Source organism: Salvelinus sp. IW2-2015, unplaced genomic scaffold (genome assembly GCF_002910315.2).
Source record: "Salvelinus sp. IW2-2015 unplaced genomic scaffold, ASM291031v2 Un_scaffold16339, whole genome shotgun sequence".
NCBI lineage: Eukaryota > Metazoa > Chordata > Actinopteri > Salmoniformes > Salmonidae > Salvelinus > Salvelinus sp. IW2-2015.
The window spans coordinates 266,182-290,417 of record NW_019957542.1 but is presented as its reverse complement, the minus strand read 5'-3'; the positions used below and the strand labels follow the sequence as shown (position 1 = coordinate 290,417).

Here is a 24,236-nt window from a genome sequence, read left to right as displayed (position 1 = left end):
AAGCATCCTGAGACCATTCATGTGTGGGGTTGCTTCTCAGCCATGGGAGTGGGCTCACTCACAATTTTGCCTAAGAACACAGCCATGAATAAAGAATGGTACCAACACATCCTCCGAGAGCAACTTCTCCCAACCATCCAGGAACAGTTTGGTGATGAACAATGCCTTTTCCAGTGTGATGGAGTACCTTGTCATAAGGCAAAAGTGATAACTAAGTGGCTCGGGGAACAAAACATCGATATTTTGGATTCATGGCCAAGGAAACTCCCCAGACTATGGCTGCAATCCCGTTAACGGGATGATATGACAACCGCCAGTGAAAGTGCAGGGCGCCAAATTCAAACAGAAATCTCATAATTAAAATTCCTCAAAAATACATGTATCTGATACCATTTTAAAGGTAAAGTTGTTGTTAATCCCACCAAAGTGTCCAATTTCAAATAGGCTTTACAGCGAAAGCACCACAAACGATTATGTTAGGTCACCGCAAAATCACAGAAAATCACAGCTATTTTTCCAGCCAAAGACAGGAGTCACAAAAAGCAGAAATAGAGATAAAATGAATCACTAACCTTTGATGATCTTCATCARATGACACTCATAGGACTTCATGTTACACAATACATATGTTTTGTTCGATTAAGTTCATATTTATATACAAAAACCTCAGTTTACATTGGCGCCATGTTCAGAAATGCCTCCAAAATATCCGGTGAAATTGCAGAGAGCCACGTCAAATAACATAAATACTCATCATAAACTTTGATGAAAGATACATGTTTTACATATAATTAAAGATACACTTGTTCTTAATGCAACCGCTGTGTCAGATTWAAAAAATATTTTCGGCAAAAGCACAATATTCAATAATCTGAGAACAGCGTTCAGCCACAAAAGTAAGCCATACAGTTACCCGCCAAATTGTGCAGTCAACAAAACTCATAAAAAGCATTATAAATCTTCACTTACCTTTGCTGATTTTCGTCGGAATGCACTCCCAGGACTCCCACTTCCACAAGAAATGTTTGTTTTGTTCGGTAATGTCCATCATTTATGTCCAAGTAGCTACTTTTGTTAGCTCGTTTAGTACACAAATCCAAACGCTCGTGCAGGTCCAGSCGAACGTCGGACGAAAACTTCAAAAAGTTATATTACAGGTCGAATAAACTTGTCAAACTAAGTATAGAATCAATCTTTAGGATGTTGTTATCATATATATTCAATAACGTTCCTTTGTGTCTATAGAAGTAATGGAACGCAAGTCGATATCATGTGGAATGCGCGTGACCAGGACCTGGCTCTCTGCCAGACCACTGATTCATTCCCCTCTCATTCAGCCCCACATCACAGAAGAAGCTTCATTCAAGGTTCTACAGACTGTTGACATCTAGTGGAAGCCGTAGGAAGTGCAAACAGATCCATATCCTACTGTGTTTTCAATAGGCGATGAGTTGAAAATCGACCAACCATCAGATTTCTCACTTCTTGGTTGGATTTCTTCTCACGTTTTTGCCTGCCATATGAGTTCTGTTATACTCACAGACATAATTCAAACAGTTTTAGAAACTTCAGAGTGTTTTCTATCCAATACCACTAATAATATGCATATATTAGCAACTATGACTGAGGAGCAGGCCGTTTACTCTGGGCACCTCTGTGCACCTTTCATCCAAGCTACTCAATACTGCCCCTGCAGCCATAAGAAGTTAATCCCATCGAGAACTTGTGGTCAATCCTCAAGACGTGGGTGGACAAACAAAAACCAACAAATTCTGACAAACTCCAAGCATTGATTATGCAAGAATGGGCTGCCATCAGTCAGGATGTGGCCCAGAAGTTAATTGACAGCATGCCAGGGCGGATTGCAGAGGTCTTGAAAAAGAATGGTCAACACTGCAAATATTGACTCTTTGCATCAATCATGTAATTGTCAATAAAAGCCTTTGACACTTATGAAATGCTTGTAATTATACTTCAGTATTCCATAGTAACATCTGACAAAAATATCTAAAGACACCGAGGCAGCAGACTTTGTGGAAATTAATATTTGTACTTGCTGTATTGTATTTACTTCGCCACCATGGCCTTCCCCCCCCCCCCCCTTTACCTCCCTTATCTCACCTCATTTGCTCACATTGTATATAGACTTATTTTTCTACTGTATTATTGACTGTATGTTTGTTTTACTCCATGTGTAACTCTGTGTTGTTGTACGTGTCGAACTGCTTTGCTTTATCTTGGCCAGGTCGCAATTGTAAATGAGAACTTGTTCTCAACTTGCCTACCTGGTTAAATAAAGGTGAAATATTAAAAAAAAAAAAAATGTGGTTCTATCATTTTAATTTAAGACCCTCACTTTTCTCATCACTTGTGGTAATGACAGATTGGTATTTCAATACATTCTTAGTCTAAATTACTTTATTATGCAGTGTGCAGACCTCCAAAATCAACCTAATACCCCAAGTAAACAATTTTGGATAAGCTTAAATCAATTACGGGCATGGTTAACCACCCCCCTCCACGACACTCATTCTTCCTGACGTTTCTTCTTACTTACTTACTTTATTGTCCCCATGGGGAAATTTTGTTGCAGTGTCATGTACACATTTAAAGTGGCGTTAAATACAAAACAAGATTGACAATACAACTTTCAATAACAGTCACGCACCAATAAATAAAATTAAATTTTAAATTTTAAAAAGAAGAAAAGRCTAACCTGCTGGCCTTACGGGGTCAATGGGAACATTTGCCCGAGCTATTTAAGAGGGATATCACACCTGGCACAAATGATTGTCTCGTTCTTCATGTTCTTCTTCAGATAATGTTTCAGTTCGTCCTTTTAATGGCACATGTTCAAAGTGGATGGCCCTTGATAATGTCTCTCACCTAAGCCGCCACTGTCCTTTACAGTCATTATGTCATGTTCTTTTTCATACCAGTACACCAGCAGCATGAGAGAAGTTAGGACTGTCGTTCTGAGCAAGGCAGTTAGCCCACTGTTGACCTGGCGCCGAAGATGTGGATGTCGATTATGGCAGCCCCCTGCACCGCTCTGATTCAAAGGGGTTGGGTTAAATGCGGAAGATACATTTCAATTGAATGCATTCAGTTGAACAACTGACTAGGTATACCCCTTTCACTTATTTGAGTGTACTGTACTGTCCAATTGTTGAGCCCTACCAAACCCTGGCTAAACGGTCCAGTACGTCACTGGGGCCAAGCTTTCTGCCACTCAGGACCTATATACTAGGCGGTGTCAGAGAAAGACTCCAGTCACCCAAGTCATAGACTGTTCTCTCTGCTACCGCACGGCAAGCAGTACCAGAGCACCAAGTCTAGGCTCAAAAGACTCTTTAATAGCTTCTACCCTCATGCCATAAGACTACTGACCAATTAATCAAATGGCCACCCGGACTATTTACATTGACCCCCCCCCTTTGTTTTTACACTGCTGCTACTCACTGTTTATCATCTATGCATAGTCACTTTACGCCTACCTACATGTACAAATTACCTCGACTAACCTGTACCTCCGCACATTGACTTGGTACCGGTACCCCCTGTATATAGCCTCGTTATTGTTATTTTATTGTGTTACTTTTCAATTTTAATTTTAATTTTACTTTAGTTTATTTAGTCAATAATTTGACTCTATTTCTTGAACTGCATCTTTGGTTAAGGGCTTGTAAGTAAGCATTTCAAGGTGAGGTCTGTTTCAAGGTAAGGTCCGAATACCTGTTGTACTCAGTGCATGTGACAAATAACATTTTATTTTATTTTAAAAGGTTTATCTATTACTGCATCTTTGACAACAAGGTAGTTCAACAAGTGCATGGTAACAGTGTTCCCTCTGAGACATCTGGTACTGGACGACAGTTGGATTCCCAGACTGCAGGTGGAAAGGAGAAGTGGTCGTAATATTAGGTCAATGCAGAATTTCAGTTGGGAGGAGTTGATTTGATGTGGTACATAGAAATTGCAAACAGTGTTCAAGTGGGCAGACTAAAGCTGGAGGTAATTTTACTTTTAATGTGACTAAATGCCATCATACTCCACCTGACATAAAACTTTTAAAAATATGCACTGACCAACCCTACTGACGAAGGTGTGGAACAGGCTTACTTCACAGAAACACTAATGGTGCTTAAGTCAATTTTGGTGACCCAAATATAATAGAATATGAACACTGAATAGTGTCTTAAACTACCATGTAACTGACAAAAATGGGAAATGCTAAAGTACAGCACCAATCTGTTGCATAAATGTAAACTATTGCAACTGTAGTACTTAAAGTGGCAGACAGAATAAGTGAATACGTTTTCTTCTAAAACTGGTGGCTTTCTTCAACACTAGACTGCTGTGAAACAGTGAAACTTGCAATTTCCTCAAGAGAAGTAGTAGTCTAATTGTATGTTACAAAGTCTGGTAGATCACATTTTAAGTCATTTAGCAGAAGCTCTTATTCAGAGCAACTTAGTAGTGAGTGCATACATTTTCATACTTTCTTCTTAYTGGTACCCCATGGGAATCRAACCCACAACCCTCACATTGCAAGCACCATTATCTACCAAATGAGCTACACGGGACTATATCAAGTGAATATAAACTTGAATAAATGGGATATTCAAATGTGGATCGTTGATGTCATGTGGTACCAGAATTTTATATCAGTAGGCTATTGTGTACAACAGGGGTGACTACTGGGTGCATGTGTGCAGGGTTTTGTTCCAGCCCAGCTCTAGCCTCTAGCACATGGGTATCCAAATCTTACCYTACAAAGTCTGTACTACTGCTGGTTTTCTATTCTACTACCTGATAATGAATTGCATCCACCTGGTGTCCAAGGTCTAAGTCAGTCCTGATTAGAGTGGAAGCATGAAACAAAGCAATAGAACTGACTTTGAGGTCCAGATTTTAATTTGAGGGCTCAAGCAAATCTGGATTTATGTATAAACTGCTCATCAGGACCTTGATTTGCTGAAGTAGGTGTGTTAGAGCAGGGTTTGGAACAAAAGCCTGCGAACCCAGTAGTTCTCCAGGAGGCGATTCCACAAATAATTGATGACTAGGATTTGTGAACGTTGATTTTAGTTTCACCSTCTATGACGATGGTGGATCTAAAAATTACTATATTCTACAGAACTGCACTGCTGCTCTATGGTGGTGACTGGTGCTGGTAATGAGTTGGGGTGGAGCAGGGTTGCCATGTTTGCAGTTTTCTAACAAAATTGTGTACTTTGAAAACGACGTCGCGGGTGAAAATGTGTTGGTCGCGGGTTACAGGTTTTTGAGCTACTTCTAAATTGCACCGCGGCCGCCATGGCATTATTTTCACTTTGACTTGCTGCTGTTAACTATCAGTAACAGGCAGTCTGTTACTGAGTGAGTGGTGGGGAAGGGGAGGGCCAGAGGGGTGTGTGTGCATTGAGACTGAGCGCTTCAGCAGGCAGCCGAGTCACGTGAGTGAAAGGAGTCAGAGCAGCGCRCACACACGCTCATCATGACAACTTTTTACCAGACGTAGGTCAAAACAAATCAAATCGTATTTGTCACATGCTCTAATACAACACGTGTAGACATTACCGTGAAATGGTTACATACAAGCCCTTAACCAACGATGCGGTTTTAAGAAAAATAAGAGTTAAGAAAATATTTACTAAATAAACTAAAGTAACAATTAGGGATGCAGATATATCGGTAAGCATATCGGAATCAGACGATATTAGCAAAAAATGTCAACATCGGCATCGGCCCGATGTCTAGTTTAACGCCGTTGTGCAAAACCGATGTCAAAGCTGACGTGCATACCTATATAACGTAGGTAGATGACGTAATGACGCCACGAAAAATACAGCGCTACACGTGCATTCCTAACCTAGCCCACAATGTCTGCTGTGTGGATCTATTTTGAAGTTTCATAGGAAGATAACAGAAAGGCCGTTTGTGCTGCTATTATTTCCAGAGGGGAGAAAGGGAAATCTTTCAATGCACCGATATGACATTTTTGGYCGATAYCGATATCCAATATTTTCCTTGMCMAAAAAACCTGATACCGATACGATAACCGATATTTAAAAAAAATKGCAGCCTTTTAAGCATTCTAGTACAGATAGTTGAAACACACACACTTCCCAAAAAGTTATTTTGTTGGCATTTACGTATGTCACCATTMCCAGTAAAACATAATCAAAGCGTATTTCTTTCACTTATTTGCTGTGCCCTTTCGTTGTTCATTTGTTCAGTCATTTCATTCTCAACCAGGATTTCATCATACATGTCAAGCAGTGAAGTTTCAGCTCTGACAGGCCTCCTGTCGTGGGTTCTCTTCCTCKGTGCACACTGTCATTGTGTCTGTGTCTATCTTGTCCAGCTGTGTCTGTAACATTTCACGTAAACCCTGTTTCTTGTCTGCATCGAAGTAGCGGTCCTTGTACCTATCATCGAGCATGGTGGCGACACAGTAAAGTGGCTCAGAGAGAATTCCACCGAATCGCTTGTTCACAGTATGAGAACCAGCACATTCTTGAGCATGCAATACGGCTTTGCTCAGTACAAAATCCTTGTCGACCCACTGTGCTGTCAGACTCGGCATGCTCATGGGGCTGACATCGCTGGTCCAAATGTCAGTCGTGAAGCTAATAGCAGTGACGCCCATAGCAAGTAGCTCATGGATGTGCGCTTCAACAATACTGTGTAACTCCGCTAGGGCAACATCTGAAAAATAGCGCCTACTTGGAAGTGTGTCCTGGTGCTCGAGGTGCTCGACCAGTCGGCGAAAGCCAACATCATCCACTRCAGAGAACGATTGATTGTCAAGGGCAATGAATTCCATTATCTTGGCTTTAATGGATTTCGTCTTTAAGTYGTCTCGCAGAAATGTTCTTACTCTTTCAAATGACTGCTCGGCTTGAACTTGTTTAGTTGTTGGAAGTGTGTGCTTAGTTTTTTCTGCTTTTGTTCTAAGTAGTCACTAAACGTCTGGGGGTGATGCACTTTCAAATTAGTAATTAGGTTTGTGGTATTTTTTTATCAAGTTGTTTCAAGATTTCGCTGCTCAATGTTATTCATACAAGTCCAGGATTTCAGGGCCCWTAGGGCTCTGGTCAAAAGTAGTGCACTATATAGGGAATAGGGTGCCATTTGGGATGTATCCTTCCAGTAGGGTCATCCATTTTGATTGTGTCCTTTAACACCTTGTTGATGATTGATGGTTGTGAGTCCTGTGTTGTCTCCTTGGCAGGCTGTCCTCTAGCTGAGCATAGTGGAGGGCTGCCTAGATGTTGTGTGTCCTACGTCATGGCGGACTCTGCTGAACCAGTCACCACAGCTCTCATAGCAGACAGTCACTGCCCCGTCTGGGACTCGCATCGTTTTGGGACTGCCGGTTATTCGATCGCATGTCTAGATTAGAAGAACATTGTTGCGGAAGCTTTGACATACAAACCATCAGACGGTCAGACAGTACACCGCACGCCTGAAGACACAGCTAAGATTCTCTTGTTCTTTTTCTCTTCCTCTATCGTTCACATTGCTTTACCCGTGAACAGACTTTCTATTTTTCAATGCACTTCCTATTGAAGTTCATTACAGCTGGACTATTATTGCCTGCAGAAGTATTCTGGGTGGACATTTTAGTTAAAAGGGAGGTTGCTTGCAAGTTGTGTTTATTTTGAATGTTTGAGGTGGGGTGTACTAATGACATGATGGCCGAGAAGATTGTGGACATTTAAGGCTTTTGTTTGTCTATGCCACCCATCTTCATACCCTCTGCACTCTTCCACTGACGGTAATACAGATTATTACAATCCTCTGACAGGGTTCTTTCTTGTAAATTGTTTCTAATTGAAGTGCCGTCATTGCCTCTGCCATTATTATTGTATGAGGTATTATTGGTGGGGTTACCTGTACTATTGACGTGTCTTCTCTTTCTCTCCACTGGCTATCTGGCAAACAGGCTCCTCTAGGGCAGTCTCTTCTGCTGATGTGTGTGGTCTGGTAGTGTGTACTCTCTCTATTCTACTCTTTTCCTTTCGGCATGGTTATACCTGCCTGGCCCCGAACAAAATCTTTATCTTTACCCTCTTCTAATAATACCGTACAACTATTCAAAGGTGTGTCCAAAATATGTTACTTAATGTCTAAGTTTGGGATGTCGTTGTGTGAGTTATTATTATGACTTAGTCGGGCCACTCAACGCTTCCCTCTCCTTTCTAAAAAGTCTACAGGAACATAATTGCATGGAGACGATACTGTAACGTCTGCTTTCCAACTCACACTCTCAAACACGTTGATCCCCTGAACGCAGCTCACTTTCCAGCCCACTTTCCACTCACACTGTAAACACAGTAGATCCCCTGAATGCAGCTCACTCTCCAGATCCCAAATCACCTGAATTCTGATCACCTGTTCACACACCTGTATGTCATCATCACACACTATTTTAGTTCAGTTCTTTGCGACCCCTTTATTGTGAGGTATTGTTTGTTTTGTGAGCTCTGTTTTCTAGTGATTTACTCCTCCGTTATATATAGTTTTGGCCTGCCTCACTAACGACGCCTATTCCTGCCTGATCTCCCGACAATGTTACTAGCCTTTTCCCTGCCTGTACTGTTTCTTTTGGACCCCCTGTGTATGACTTTCTCTGCCCCTGGGACCCAGCTACCTGCCTCTCCTGTGGTTCTTTACAATTAACACCTGCTGCGCCTGCGCTTGAAACAGCTCTGTCTCCCATGTGTTCATTACAGATGAGGAGACAGTGGTGTAGCCAGGTCTCTGAATGAGCTAACATCTCACAGACAGAACCAGCCCCTTGTCCAGCCTGCTGTCAGACCCAGACCGGCCTCTCTGGATAGGCTGGATGCACCAGAGGAACACACACGCTTAATACTCCATACTACCCCAGCCTCACCCAACAGGGAGGGAGAAGTTGGGGTCTACAGACTACACCCTAAAAGTTTGGAGCTCTGGTGAGCCCATAGGCATAACTAGAGGAGAGGGAGCAAAATGTTAACTCTTGAGTCTCTCATGGACGCAGCACAGATGAGGCAGACACCATGAGAGATGGGATGGTGAGAGGACACTCCAAACCTCTGACCATGAGGCAGCCACTACATCAGGAGTTTATCACTGCTCCTGCAAAATGAAGAGTTTCTTATTATGTAGTGGAGAGACTGCTAGCAGGGTCCTGGTGACAGAGATCTCTGTCAGAGGATGAGACCCGGGGTTGTTGCACGACACAGCTGATTTTGTCATTGGCAAAATGATCACACATCAGCCAGGAACATTTCCTACACAGAAGACGACAGGAAGTCGAAATGGTATCCTTGCATTGTCAGCGTTGTTTACGTTGCCTTCCTTTTATGTTATTCTAACTGTTTAGCTTAAGCTAATTTTCATTGATTTAGTGTTTACAGTTTTAACATGGACCCAAGAATAAGTACAGTACCTACATGCTTTGTTTTTACTTGTTCCTTAACTGCCTCTTGCCCAGCTCTGAACCTGTGGAGATCCCTAATTTCTTCCTCTCATCTTACCACATGGAGGCTTTGATGAGAGCTCAACACGTAACACCCATCTTCCCCCTTGCCTCTTCTGACCCAGTAAGTATCAGCCCTCTTTCCTCAATACCCTTAGAACTGAGTTATGCTGGTATAGCAGGTTTCTGGATGTCTAGACATGAGTAACTGATGGTCATAATGGTCACACATATCAAAATTTAGAGTAGTTGCAAATTCCACTTTGTAAGATGATCGATTGTAAGACTTATTCACTCTCGTTGCATTACGAGCCATAGGTTACAGAATATTAAGTAATTCATTCTCAGGCACGTGTAAACTGGCAGCGTTGCTCTACAGTCTTGAAGTTGCCAAGTCATCATCTTCCAGTGCCAATATCCTGTCATACCAATGACATAGTTACTAGTAGGTCACTATGTGGCTTTTCTTGTCCAGCTTGGCTCTAGGCGAGTGAAGGGGGCCAGTGTAAGAGTCACACAGAGTGCACCAGTCTAGACAAGTCTAGTGACTGCAAGAACTGAGCCAGTGCCGCAGCTAGTAGTATGAGGTCACCGCCTGCCTTAAAATATAGGTCAGAGGTGAGGGCTTTTATCATGAGAGGAACTGTTCTTTCTGCCCTGAGGATTGACCCAACTCTTCAGCAGTGGGAGGTCTCGCGCAAATGGTTTGCATTACTATTGTGCTAAGGAGAAAATAACCGTTAGGCTCATGTCTTGAAAGAGGGCGAGACGCCAGACTCAGAGCGCTCCGCACGCCATTGGCTGGAATATCATAAAAACGAGAATCCCTGAGTGTCTTTCCGTCTCAACATTATGTTGACCTTTAACTGTGAGGTCACAGTCACTCGGCTGATTTCTGTCTGTGTGGTTACATACTGGGCAGTCTGATTATGGGAGATTTAGGCTTATTATTTTGTGAGAAATCATCATTTATTGTCTTATCATTAATAGCTCAGGAGTTGTTCTAATTAGAATAATCATTAGGGTTTGGCTCATAACTCAGTTCAACTGTGGGGATAGAGAGGTATGCCTGCCTGTCCGGTCCCCTGCATCAGACTGGCGTGTATCCAGTTTCAAGAAGGGGTTGTGGAGGTACAGTTTTATCACGCAATGGGATTACAGAGTTTGCAGGACATGTCAGAGAGAACTGGTTCCAGCTAGTCACTCTCAAAGCTAAAGTAAACTGGTTCCAGCTAGTCACWCTGTGCTAATATTAAAACAAACATCTGACCAGCTCTTTTAAGAGTAGAGCTCAGCGTGTTTGATCACATATTTGTACTTATTTGACCAATGTGGGGCTGATTCCGTTTGATGGAGAAAGGAATGACTCATTAACACAATGGTTGACATTTAAATATTTGCATTATCATGTTTTTTTAAATCTCCCGGTATTCACATTTAAAGCTTAATGATGAATGCTGTTTGCTTACAAAATTAAGAACAATAGGCCAGGTTCGATGCTAAACAATTGATTGAATCTCTTTTTTTTTCTTCTCCAGAAATAGAGCTCTCTTAGACATGAGATTCTCTCTCGGCGCGTTCCTCATCCCAGGCCAAATATACCACCATCGTCCGTGAAGACAAGAGACCAAGAGAATAGCAAAGATATTTGCATMTCATTTTAAGGACGAACATTAGCACTATATGAATATGGTATATGAATGACCACACATCTTGATTACATAAGTGGCTGCTCATGTACAGTGCTTTCTAATTATGTAAAGAATATGTGCATTTAATTTAAATATTGTTTTTATTAATTAAATGGTTTGCCAGTGTAACTGATGTTTTTCTGTGTATTTATTATTGCTGTGCACCCATGATCACGGACGTGGGAGACTCCCATAGCCTTTCAAGGATTGTCACAGGGGAAAACATTTTGTCAAGTAGTCAACAGGATATCAAGTATTGACAAACCTGTCTAGTTGTCCTTGTTTTTCCAACAAAGTGATGAACAGTTTGTTCTTAAAGTGATGTCACCTTTGTTTGGATTTCTGCAGGTGTCGGGGTTAGTGGGCTAGTGTTCTATTCTCTGCGTCCCAAGGCAGTCACACACTATTCAAGAGACACTTCTGTTCCTGATACCAGAGACTGCTCAGGCACACAGCCGATCAGGGACATGTATGGATTGGCTGAGTAGATGGGTGGCCACACCACTATTATGGAGTGTTACATAATTATTATAAAGTTTAAGTTGAGTCTGTGCTATTTCAACTAGACTTATTCCCTTGGCTCCCTGCTGCAAATTAAATTCATTGTTTGTAAGACCTTCTACGGTGTCTTGCAAATCTGTTTGGTCAGTATTACTGAAGGTTACCAATGACATAATACATGACGTATCTTAACTTTTTGACAGAACTAAATGCATGTTTTTTTAAGGTTCAACAGAACATTGACTGTTATGATCTGTGAAACTGACATAATTTAGCATAATGTGTTATACTGCCTTAGACCACTGCGCCACTCAAGTATGGTCATTGCAATGTAGCCCGTGTGGCTCAGTTGGTAGAGCATGGYGCTTGCAACGCCAGGGTTGTGGGTTCATTCCCCACGGGGGGACCAGGATGAATATGTATGAACTTTCCAATTTGTAAGTCGCTCTGGATAAGAGCGTCTGCTAAATGACTTAAATGTAAAATGTAAATGTAGCCATGCTTTACATAATGATTACGTAAAGGTATTCTGTCTTGATTGAATAGTCACCAGGATTACTTTCAATACAAAGATGAATTAACACTTGTTTGTCTTTCTTAGATCCAGGGCGAGTCCAAGTGCTCTGAAGGGAAGATGGTGAAGTACAGAGGTGTGGTTTGGCACCATCAACACCATGGTGAAGACAGGAGCCCAGGAGCCTCTACAACGGCCTGGTGGCGGGTCTCCAGAGACAGATGAGCTTTGCCTCGGGTCCGCATCGGCCTCTGACTCCATGAAGCAGTTCTACACCCGGGGAACAGACAGTACGAAACCTAACAGACATTTTCAGTATAAAATACCAGTTTATTTATCTCTCAATCACATTTTTATCTGAGTTGGTGGAAGTAGAAGATAAGGAATGTGGCTGAAAGAATATGGCTTGGTGTTTTATGACTGCATCTCTCATCCTCGCTACTCCTCTCTACTCTCATAGATGCAGGCATTGGGAGTCGGCTGATGGCAGGCTGTACGACCGGGGCCATGGCAGTAGCCTTTGCTCAGCCAACAGACATGGTGAAAGTGCAGTTCCAGGCTCAAGTAAGGGGAGRGGGTGAAGAGATATAGCGGCACCATGGATGCCTACAGAACCATCGCCAGGACTGAGGGCATCAGWGGACTCTGGAAAGGTAGGCCTACTGCAATTAGAAACACTACATTTGCTTTACATGCATAAAAAGATGATTCTGTAGTTACATTTTTAATGAAACTGTCAATTTTATCTACCAGGTTGTGGCCCAAACGTAACTCCATAGTGAACTGTTTGGAGCTGGTGACTTATGACATCATCAAGGAACTTATCCTGAAGTATAATATCATGACTGGTAGGCAGGCATGTCATTTGTTTTACACCTAAACGGTTACATTTGAATAGTTACAATTACTTCAAAGTGTATATTAAGTAATATAATCATTTATGTTTTTTATTTTTTACAGATAACCTGCTCTTTCATGGCAGCCTTCAGTGCTGGATTCATCACCACTATTGTGGCGTCTCCTGTAGATRTAGTAAAGACATGGTTCATGAACTGTTCAGCTGGAAAATACAACAGTACTATTAACTGCGCTGTTACAATGATGAGAAACGAGGGACCCAAAGCCTTCTATAAAGGGTGTGTAGTGATCGAAATCCAAATTGCTTTCAAATCGTCTTTTGCTGAATCAAGACAATTCCTAGATATGAACAGTGAATTAAGCAAATCGTTCTGCTTGGTTAAATAATCTGATTCTCCTTCCCCTTCAGGTTCATGCCTTTCCTTTGCCTTGGCTCCTGGAACATCGTAATCTTTGTCACATATGAGCAAATCAAGATACATGTGATGAGATCTCGGCAGTCCTGGGAGTCTCTTACCTAACCTGTATCATCCTGATGGACTGCTGTGTGGATTTATCCTACTGACTATGATGTTCAAAACCATGACCGCTTGTACAGACAGAGCACATCTTCGTTTAAAGGAGGAACCACACAAGTATTAGCCTGGTCCCAGATCTGTTTGTGCTCTTGCCAACTCCATTGATGTCCTTGTCAAGCCTTGGCAATGATTGACAAGGAGTTGGCATGATAGCACAAACAGACTGGCACTCMGGCTACGAGTCTGACTTCTGTACAGGAAAATACACCCCCTGCAGGGATGTGTGACCCCACGTGTATCCATGATGCCTTGTACCAGAGACTATGGGCCACACACRGAGACTATTGATACAACTTTGTGACTCAATAATGGAATTAATGGCCTGACAGACTAGCGATGGTTTATGTAGCTTGYGTTTACAGTAGGTTAGGGATTATATATTATGCTTCCTCGCTGGTCTATAAGGTTCAAAATGTGACCATCAAAAGTTATTTAAGTTGTGTTATGTATTATGCCTATTTGTAACATGAGAACTTTGCCTCAAAATATCCATTAACATTTATTTTTTGTTTAATTTCTAATCCTGGTGGTTTTGTATTCATAAWAAATAATCCAACATTCTAGTAAGCAATCCAATGCCATAACCATGAACTTTTAGATAAGGAGGTGGTACTGTGCAAATTACCACTGCATGGTAAGTTGTTTATTACTGCTGGTATACACTAACTGCAATTTTGGACCAAGTCTTGAAGAGTCCAAAATAATTATCAATGTTGGATGTCCTAAATATGTTATTTATTATTTCCTGTTATGCTATTTTAGGAGTAAAATATTATTTATTATTAGTAAATTAACTACATGGTTATTTGGTTGTCTGTGGTAGCCTTTTTTTGCTTAGTGTTCAGAGTTCAGTGCCAAATGACTGTAGTCCCTATTGAAATCACATGTATTTGTCCCATACTTAGTAAACAACAGGCGTAGACTAACGGTGAAACACTTACTTACGGGGCCTTTTCCAACAACGCATAATTAAAGATTTAAAAAAAATATTGAAATGGTAACACGAGGAATAAATACACAGAGAATAACATTAAGTAATAAAGCTAATTACAGGGAGTACCTGTACCTACTCGATGTGCAGGGGTGCACTACTTTTGACAGGGCCCATGGGGAATAGTGTGCCATTCTGAATGCAGAACACAGGTGCTTGTTAGAGAACATTCACAGAACTAGGTCAGCCAAAGCTGCCCCACATGTATTCTTACACTATTAAACCCCTCTAAGAGTCACCCAATACCTACTATACCAACGGATAGTGACACAGATACCCCATAATCCCTATACACATAGCTAGTTGTTCTAGGAAGGAAATATAAACACCCCATGAAGATCTATTCCTGAGTGATAGCCTTATTTGGTACGGCTGTGCATTGAAGAGGTTCCTTACAGATACCGTTCAGTGATGGGATAGTGTCATTAAATCTAAACTCCTTTAGTAATTGTGATCCTTTGTAGCATCATTTGTGGCTTGCAAATTGTATCTAGTGCTCACCTATTGAAATAAAATAACTTGAGCCCATTAACTTCAACCAAGAAAGGAGAGACACAGAGATGTGGAGTTGACAGGCGCATGATGATTAGATGACAGATGAGAAAATTGCCCAATTTGAGCCGCTTAGGACAATAGGGGCTGCTGACATAGCTGTAACAGAAGTAAGCTGTCTGACAAAGGCCTTCACATCCTCCGCATCACTAATCAGCCCCTGTAAACTCACTGGCCTTTCTCTGACAGCTAATTAGTGCAGTGAGCTTGATTAGGCTAGATGGCAGTCTGGCTAACCCTATGGCTGATCAGGTGAATCCTTGGTCTGGTGATCCACGGAACTGGGGGGACAAATGACAGCCACTGAGTACTGTAGGCAGTGTTAGTCATTCAATGGAATCAGGCAACTGCTTTCATAAAAAAATGTCAAAGACTCCAGTCACCCAAGTCCTAGACTGTTCTCTCTGCTACCGCACGGTCCTAGCGCCAAGTCTAGGACCAAAAGGCTCCTTAACAGCTTCTACCCCCAAGCCATAAGACTGCTGAACATCTAATCAAATGGCCACCTGGACTATTTACATTGACCCCCCCCCCCCCCCCCCCCCCCTTTGTTTTTACACTGCTGCTACTCGCTGTTTATTATCTATGCATAGTCACTTTACAAATTACCTCGACTAACCTGGATTTTCGGAACAATGAATCAACATTAGGTTTGGATGTAATAAAAAGTATAGTGAACATGTGTAATTTTGAGGCTTGAAGAAACTGGCAGTTTGACAGTTCTAGACATGGTCCTTGGCTGACCTTAGCAAGAGTCTCTGTGGAGAGAGGATGATCTGAGCTATCAAGTGTAGCTAGGTGAAGCGTTCAAGTTCACCTTGTGACCCACTGCACTGAGGCACAGTGAGTTCAGGGTTTTCCTAACCCAAGAAAGCATTGATGCCTACAGTATGATGTTCCAATGACATGAGGGGAGCCTGGATATGAAACAAAACCCACAATGTATTTATTCAACGTTCTTAATCAACTTGTTTCTTTTGTCAATCAATTCTCAATTAACTTGTTTCARATGTGGGGTGCTGTTTTACAGACACAATCATAAAGTACACAAATTCATTATAGTCCAGAGAGTAACAGTTGATGCCTTTTTTACCCAACAGTGTCAATGCGGCGGTGGGTCCTGCTGATGATGTCTGGACTGTATGTTGTTGAGTCGCTGCAGACGTACAGGCCTGGCTGGCCACCTGGGAGCATGTCCCTTTCCATACACTCTAAGGCCTACAGGTTGACCAGTGTCAAAAGGTGAGGCTACAGGCCTCATAAGTTGAGCACTGTTGATGATGTGGTCACTCAGGGGCGGTAGATATGGACCCATCCGGAAGTGGACCGGAGCAGAGCTGACAGAGTGGTAGACGTTAGGCAGAATAATAGCAGGGGTGAGGCCATAGAAAACATGGCAGATATTAGGATGGGGGCTCAGGGGGAAGTCAACTGATGGCTCCCTACTATTGTTATTCTCAGTGGGCCTTTGTGGTTTGTGTTCAGGCTTGATAAACTCTTGAATTTTCTCTGCCTGAACCAGACGAATATGGTAGAGCTTACAAGATCTTTGACATGACTCCACAAAATGCTCCAGGGATATTTTCCCATCTGTGAATTTCTGTGAGAGAGCCTATAAGATAGAAAGACACAATGTTTGGTATAGTCTACTATTACAGTCAAATAGGATATTAATATGATTGCTTAATTGATCATTTGTGTTACACAATTAGTCCAGCCTTACATCACATTCTTCTTCAGAGTGGGCCAGCTTGTTCAGGAGAAGCCACTGGACCATGTAAAGGCTACGTTTCTCTAGTAAAACTACCAGAAAGGCAACAGTAGATKTGTATAATGAAAGGGGCATAAACACGGTTGTGACTAACTGACAAAATTGCAGAAACAGTTGGAGAAAATGGCAAGTATTCTGAAACTTTGATGTTCCCAAAAATAATACAAAACCATTTGACTCACCAAGTTGGTTCTGTTTGGCTTGGATGATATTGGTGAATTTCTCCAGTTCCTGGTACTTCTTGGCTAACCATAGCTTACCAGTATTGAGCTCTGGCTCATGAGAGAGACTGGTCTCTGCCAATCTACTGTTGGAGACCAACACAGTCTCCTTTGCTCCCTGAAGCCTCTGAAACTGGACAGGATATTGACATTCAAAAAACATACAGCGCATTYKGAAAGTATTCAGACCCCTTCACTTTTTCCACATTTTGTTAAGTTAAAACCTTATTTTAAAATGTATTAAATATAACATGTTCCTCATCAATCTACACACAATACCCCATAATGACAAAGCGAAAACAGGTTTTTAGATTTGTTTGCAAAATTATAAAAAATTWATACCAGAAATAYCTTATTTACAAAAAAGTATTTGGATCTTTGCTATGAGACTCAAAATTGAGCTCAGGTGCATCCTGTTTCCATTGATCATCCTTGAGACGTTTCTACAACTTGATTGTGGTAAATTAAATTGATTGGACATGATTTGGAAAGGCACACACCTGTCTATATAAGGTCCCACAGTTGACAGTGCATGTCAGAGCAAAAACCAAGTCATGAGGTTGAAGGAATTGTCCGTAGAGCTCTGASACAGGATTGTGTCGAGGTACATGGGAAGGGTACAAAAAATGTAATTGAAGATCCCCAAGAAATGTGGCCTCCATCATTCTTAAATGGAAGAAGTCYGGAACCACCAAGACTCTTCCTATAGCTGGCCAACTGGCCAAACTGAGCAATTGGGGGAGGGCCTTGGTCAGGGAGTTGACCAAGAACCCGATGGTCACTCTGACAGAGTTCCAGAGTTCCTCTGTGGAGATGGGAGAACTATCCAGAAAGACAACCATTTCTGCAGCACTCCACCAATCAGGCCTTTATGGTAGTGGCCAGACGGGAGCCACTCCTCAGTAAAAGGCACATGACAGCCCGCTTGGAGTTTGCATAAAGGCACCTAAAGGACTCTCAGATCATGAGAAACAAGATTCTCTGGTCTGATGAAACCAAGATTGAACGATTTGGCCTGAATGCCAAGCAGCACGTCTGGAGGAAACCTGGCACCTTCCCTACGGTGAAACATGGTGGTGGCAGCATCATGCTGTGGGGATGTTTTTCAGTGGCAGGGACTGGGAGACTAGTCAAGATCGAGGGAAAGATAAACGGAGCAAAGTATAGAGAAATCCTTGATGAAAACCTGCTCCAGAGAGCTCAGGACCTCAGACTGGGGTGAAGGTTCACCTTCCAACAGGACAACGACCCTAAGCACACAGCCAAGACAACGCAGGAGTGGCTTCGGGATAAGTCTCTGAATGTCCTTGAGGGGCCCAGCCAGAGCCCGGACTTGAACCTGATCGAACATCTCTGGAGAGACCTGAAAATAGCTGTGCAGCGACACTCCCCAACCAAGCTGACAGAGCTTGAGAGGATCTGCAGAGACGAATGAGAGAAACTACCCAAATACAGGTGTGCCTAGCTTTGTAGCGTTATACCCAAGAAGACTTGAGGCTGTAATCGCTGCCAAACGTGCTTCAACAAAGTACTGAGTTAAGGGTCTGAATACTTATGTAAATGTAAAATGTCTACAAACTTGTTTTTGCTTTGTCATTATGGTGTATTGTGTTAACATTGATGAGGGTAAAAAAAACAATTTCATCCATTTTACAATAAGGCTGTAATGTAACAAAAACATTTGGGAAAAGTCAAGGGGTCAGAATACTTTCCCGAATGCACTGTATATTTTGTCATATCTTACTAATGATACTAATTGTACCCTGCATTTGGTCATATTTTACAGGAGCGAAGAACTATRTTGCAATATTTGCTGACCTTATAAAATATACCCATTCTAAAGTAAATAAAAGGTTGCATCACTAAAAAAACAAGAAAGAAAACACTCTTTATACACACACAGTAACAACATCAAACTGTGTGTAAGATTTTCGGTAAATAAACGGAAAATACCTTTTGGCTGAATCTGATGATCTGGCWAATTTTTTCTTCATCCCGCAGAAGCTCCCGCAATTCAACAGTCCTCAAAAGCCTTAATTGGTCAGATACTGACTTTGAGTCGAAATGCCAAGGCATCATGGCCAAGCAACAGACCTTTGATATAGAAATGTTCCTTTATTTGGACCCCATGATGCGCACCAGAAGCTTAATTACGCACGAGCATCACCCCAGTAACCCGTAATGTCATGACAGTGGTATTACCTTCACCATCAAACTGCAGTTTACCCGTCCAATGAMGAGCAACATAGAACGCGCTCTAAAATAAAGATGTAAAGTGTCGTCCTCTGCTGTAGGTTTTGAAAAGCACACGCGTTTCTGAGATGATAATGAGTACTGTATTACCAGTACATCGCGGGAGGGTCGTAACTAGTTACCACAGCCACAAAGTCATAAATCCCGCCTATTTCTAGGGGGAGCGTTCAGGCTCACTCTAAAGACGTCAGGGCCAATCAGAACACTCCGTTTCCTATACGGTCCATGCTATCACGTATCCTTGGGATGTCACTACTTCATTGAAGTTAGTACCACCCTGCGTCCCACTGCTGTCTTACTTCTGAAGCTAAACAGGTTGGGTCCTAGTCGTTCCCTGGATGCGAGACCAAATGCTGCTGAAAGTGGAGTTGGAATGCCAGTGGGATGCACTTTTTCCTCTGGTATTTTTTTTWTTTTTATCCCATCGCCCCAGGGCAGTGAGTGGGGACATTGCTCTGTGTAGGGTCTTTCAGAGGGGACACTGAACGGGTGTCCTCTGTGGACACGAATATCCCATTGCATTTATCGTAAGAGTAGGGGTGTTAACCCTGGTGTTCTGGCCAAATTCCCAATCTGACCATCATGGCCACCTAATCATCCCCAGCTTCCAACTGGCTCATTCCCCAGGTCTTTGCTGTAAAGGAGAACGTGTTCTCAGTCAATTTACCAAAAGAAAATGTAAATGGTTAGGGTTTAGAGTAGCTGTGTGAAGCTAGCCACAATAAGGATTAGCCACAGTAGTGGAATTTGCAGTTTGCCTTTAAAATAAAAGTCCCCCATTGAAAGKGATACAAATAGTGTAATAGTGCCATATTTGAACTAGATAACGCTAATCAAGGTTGGAATAMATTTTGAGACTGCAGCTCAGAAATATCAGCCTACAGAGAGAAGGACGAGATTGAATTTCACTCAACTGTCTAGAGTAGTAGTCACCAACTGGTCGATTGCGATTCAACATCGATTAATTATTGAAATAATGAAACCGTCGAACGCATACTCTAAGTTGTGTTGCCGAGAGCTTAACTGATAATGAAAAAACAGAGATCTTATATAGGCCCTAAACACTTAGTCAGTCATTTTTACCGTTCCCATAAACCACCATGGTCCATCTCCTGGTTATCTGCACGGGATGTTGTTTTACTTCCAACTCCGCTTAGTTTCCCAGATGCCAGGAAGATAAGACAATGAAGCATTGTTCTAAACTCTTCCAGGCTCTCTCTATCTCRGGTCACATACACCACATCTTGTCTATAGAATGCCAGCTTTTAGGTTTTTATCACCAAGTCATTGTCAGCTCAAGCTATCCCTAGCAAAACCCATTTCCTTAATCAGACGCCCAGACTAACTGCAGGAAGCTAGAGTGGAAACCATCTCTTTAACACAGCATTAGCAGAACATAAATATCTTACTGTTTGTTAAGTAAATAGTTGTTAAAATATCCACCAGGTAAATACGTATTTTTTTCTGTCAAACCACTCAGCGCTACAACAAGCACTGCAGCAGTAATGAATGAGTAGGAAAGTGTATCTATAGGCTTGCGTTGTTGTTGTTATTATTAGCAGCTTGGGTCTTTTTTATTATCAAGGAATATTTCACTTTTTCTGTTCATAGGAGTAACAACATGAATGTGTGGATGAGGCAGAAATAATGTGGTGCGACTTGAGATTCGCCATCAGCTGGAAGATGGTGCCCCTTTTTGGTCAGTGTCARTGGAGGAAAGGGAGAGGGGAGGGATGTTGAGAGGCAGACCCTCAATCTGCTGCTCTCTCCCTCCGCTGAGACTGACCATCAGATGCAAGCACCATCAGCCCAGTAAAATAAAATATTGAAATGTATGCTCACTCAGCTGTGCCTCACAAGTACTGTAATACAACAACSGATCTATTACCAGTGTGATCATATAGCTTACCTCAAATTTTGAAATATAATGKAAAAAAATGGCCCGAACAACAATGCATTGGCAGGGCAATTCAAGCAAAGCTAATATGCAGTGATCATGTATTGGGCCTATAKCTTACTGCAGAAAACAAATCTCTACAGTACTGTTTTTAATTGGTTAATGTTGCATAGGCACTATCAACTTTTCCCTTTACTGTGGCAATTGTGATCGAATCAATGCAATAATATTTTGTTGTAGGAGGAACGCATCTGAGTAGGATTCTATTACATTGACACGCATGACTCAACCCGCACACTACACAGGCCGCTGTGGCATAAACTATCAGAGCTGAAGTAGGCCTATATACAAATAAACCATTGCCATATATGGATTTGTGCCATTTACTTTCAACTGGATTGTGTTTACAGCATGAGCGGTCATGAGTAGATGCACTTGTTTAAGATCAAAGCGAGAGCTGCATGTAGCCACGTGCACATTTTGTTCATATCCTTTGCTAGTTGGTGAATTATTAGCACAGGTATAGATAATTTGTAGTCAGCAATAGGGGAGTAATTGCTTCCTACAAGAGCACAAAATGTGTACATTTCTAGACACCTTTGAAAAGCGAGTCAGGTAAAGAGCTTTTCTTTTGTCTTAAAGGGGCAGTGTTGTATTTTGAGACAGGCTTGAATAAACTAAGTAGCCAATAGGCAGAGGGTAGAATAATTTGTATGATTCTCTGTAATAATGGCAGGAGAATAATAATGCATTTTATTTTGTGAAGTGGTTTCTTGCATCAAACAACACCACAGTATTTTCAGTCACCTCCTTGTCTGAAGGACAAGTGGATAAACAGGTTAATGTCAAGTCATGCATGTTTGTTTCAAAAGTCTCATGGAACGTAGGCCTACATTGAACACCACACATTGGCTGCTACCGTAGGCTGAATGATAGAACAGCTATTTCCATGTTAAAATGTTATGGGATGCATTTTCTCCATTGTTTTTGATGGTAGGCCACTCTGGTAGGCCTACATTATGATCAAATAGCCACAGTAGCCTACATGGCCTCTGTTAAAACTGTAACTTAAAGTGGGTAGAGCCTCACTATTCACAGTAAACACACACTGGAATYTGCAAAGAAGTTTGCGCTCAGCAGACCTGAAATTTGCTCAGTGCCTGAAAARATTAGAGTGAACATTAGTTGGAATGTTGTTATATAAATTCAACAAAAGACAATAATTAGTTAATTTGGCACAAAAAAAGTAAAAATCTGTTGAAATCGCACTGTGGCTGAGGGTTGCAGTCATTAGAATTGCATTGGGGGCATACTTACAGTATATGCACTGTACAGCCTTACTTATGGATCTTGGGTCCATGAATTGGGGTATCAACATACTCAGTGACACCCACAGATTACAATTCTGAAGAGTTTACACAAATATTAGCCTAGCAGGTCATATTAGGGAGTTTTAGCTGTGGGAAATCACCTCACTAATAAAGCCTAYTGTGCGTATTGACATTCATATTGCACATTAAGCTCACCAGTCAACCTATTATATGTATATTGAACAATCATATTGCAATGCACAGCCTTACCTATGGATCTTGGGTCCATGAAATGGGGTATCAGCCTACTCAATATGATATAATATACGTATAGTAGGTGTGCTTAATGTTGTTAATTTCACACCGGTTTCAAAGTTCCCCAATAAGTGCTAAGATGCTAATATTTGTGTAAACTCCTCAGAATTGCAATCTGTTGGTATCACTGAGTAGGCTGATACCCCAATTCATGGACCCACGATCGATAGGTAAGGCTGTACAGTGCATATAAGTATGTCCCCAATGCAATTCTAATGTCTAATACGTACACAGTGGAATTTCTACTGATTTGTACACATTATTGTCTTTTGTGGAATTTATATAACAACATTCAAACCTTGTTTAGCGTTATCTAGTTCAAATATGGCATAATACACTAGTTGCATCCGTTTGAATCACTTTCAATGGGGGACATTTATTTTTCAGGAGAACTGCAAATTCCTCTATAGTGGCTAATCCTTATTGTGACTAGCTTCACACAGGTCAGTCTACCTACTGCAGCAAAACTGTACACAGTATTGCCTAAACCAGTTAAGAATAAGATAACTAATAATAATACAAGTAAATAGCTATATCTTAAGTTACTGCAAAATGTGACTGGGCTAGTTGTAAATTAACTTTACATCATGTCTATTCTAGTTTGATATGTTGCTGTCACAACAAGTTATTAAATCTGATTATCACAAACCTCACCGCTCAGGCAGTATCGATCAGAGAAAAGGTTACAGGAGAATGCATCCACATCGGTCTCTGGATTAATGACATACTGTACCACTGTGAGACAAATGCAATGGAAGGATCTTTTGCAGCCTGGTCTCATAGACTAGACGTAACATAGTAAATACAAATCCAAGACACTCAAAGTAGTATGATATGTTAGGTATGGTTACATAAGACAGGTTACTTAAGGCAATAACAAAAATAGGGTGGTTGGTAGGGGTGGATGGGTAGGCATATGACACGAACGTCTGACAACCCAACAGTTGCATGTTTGAATCTCATCATGGAGAACTTTAGCATTTGAGCTATAGCAACTTTGCAACTACTTACTACTTTTTAGCTACTTTGCAACTATTTAACATGTTAGCCAACTCATCCCCTAACCCTAACCTTAACCCTTTAACCTAACTCCTAACCTTAACCCTAACCTTAACCCCTAACCTAGGTAACATTAGCCATCTACTGTAGCTAACATTAGCGTTAGCCACCTAGCCATCTAGCTAACATTAGCCACAACAAATTGGAATTCATAACATATCATACATTTAGCAAATCCGTAACATATTGTACGGATTGCAATTTGTAACGTATTGTACGAACTGCAWTTCATAACGTATCGTACCAATTG

The 24,236-nt window shown here is 41.5% G+C and overlaps 1 protein-coding gene and 1 pseudogene across 1 annotated transcript; one reads left to right on the top strand and one right to left on the bottom strand.

Moving 5' to 3' along the window:
* The first annotated feature begins 10,540 nt into the window (after positions 1–10,540).
* LOC112080489 (dicarboxylate carrier UCP2-like) lies at positions 10,541–13,489 on the top strand (annotated as a pseudogene).
* Positions 13,490–16,082: 2,593 nt separating this feature from the next.
* Positions 16,083–19,478, bottom strand: LOC112080488 (vacuolar protein sorting-associated protein 37D). Its single transcript, XM_024146271.2, has 4 exons — positions 19,106–19,478; positions 17,114–17,285; positions 16,884–16,963; positions 16,083–16,772 (listed from the first exon to the last, which is right to left on the bottom strand). Exons 1-4 carry the CDS (start codon positions 19,229–19,231, stop codon positions 16,263–16,265), a joined length of 888 nt encoding a protein of 295 aa, XP_024002039.1. The 5' UTR covers positions 19,232–19,478; the 3' UTR covers positions 16,083–16,262.
* Positions 19,479–24,236: the final 4,758 nt, after the last annotated feature.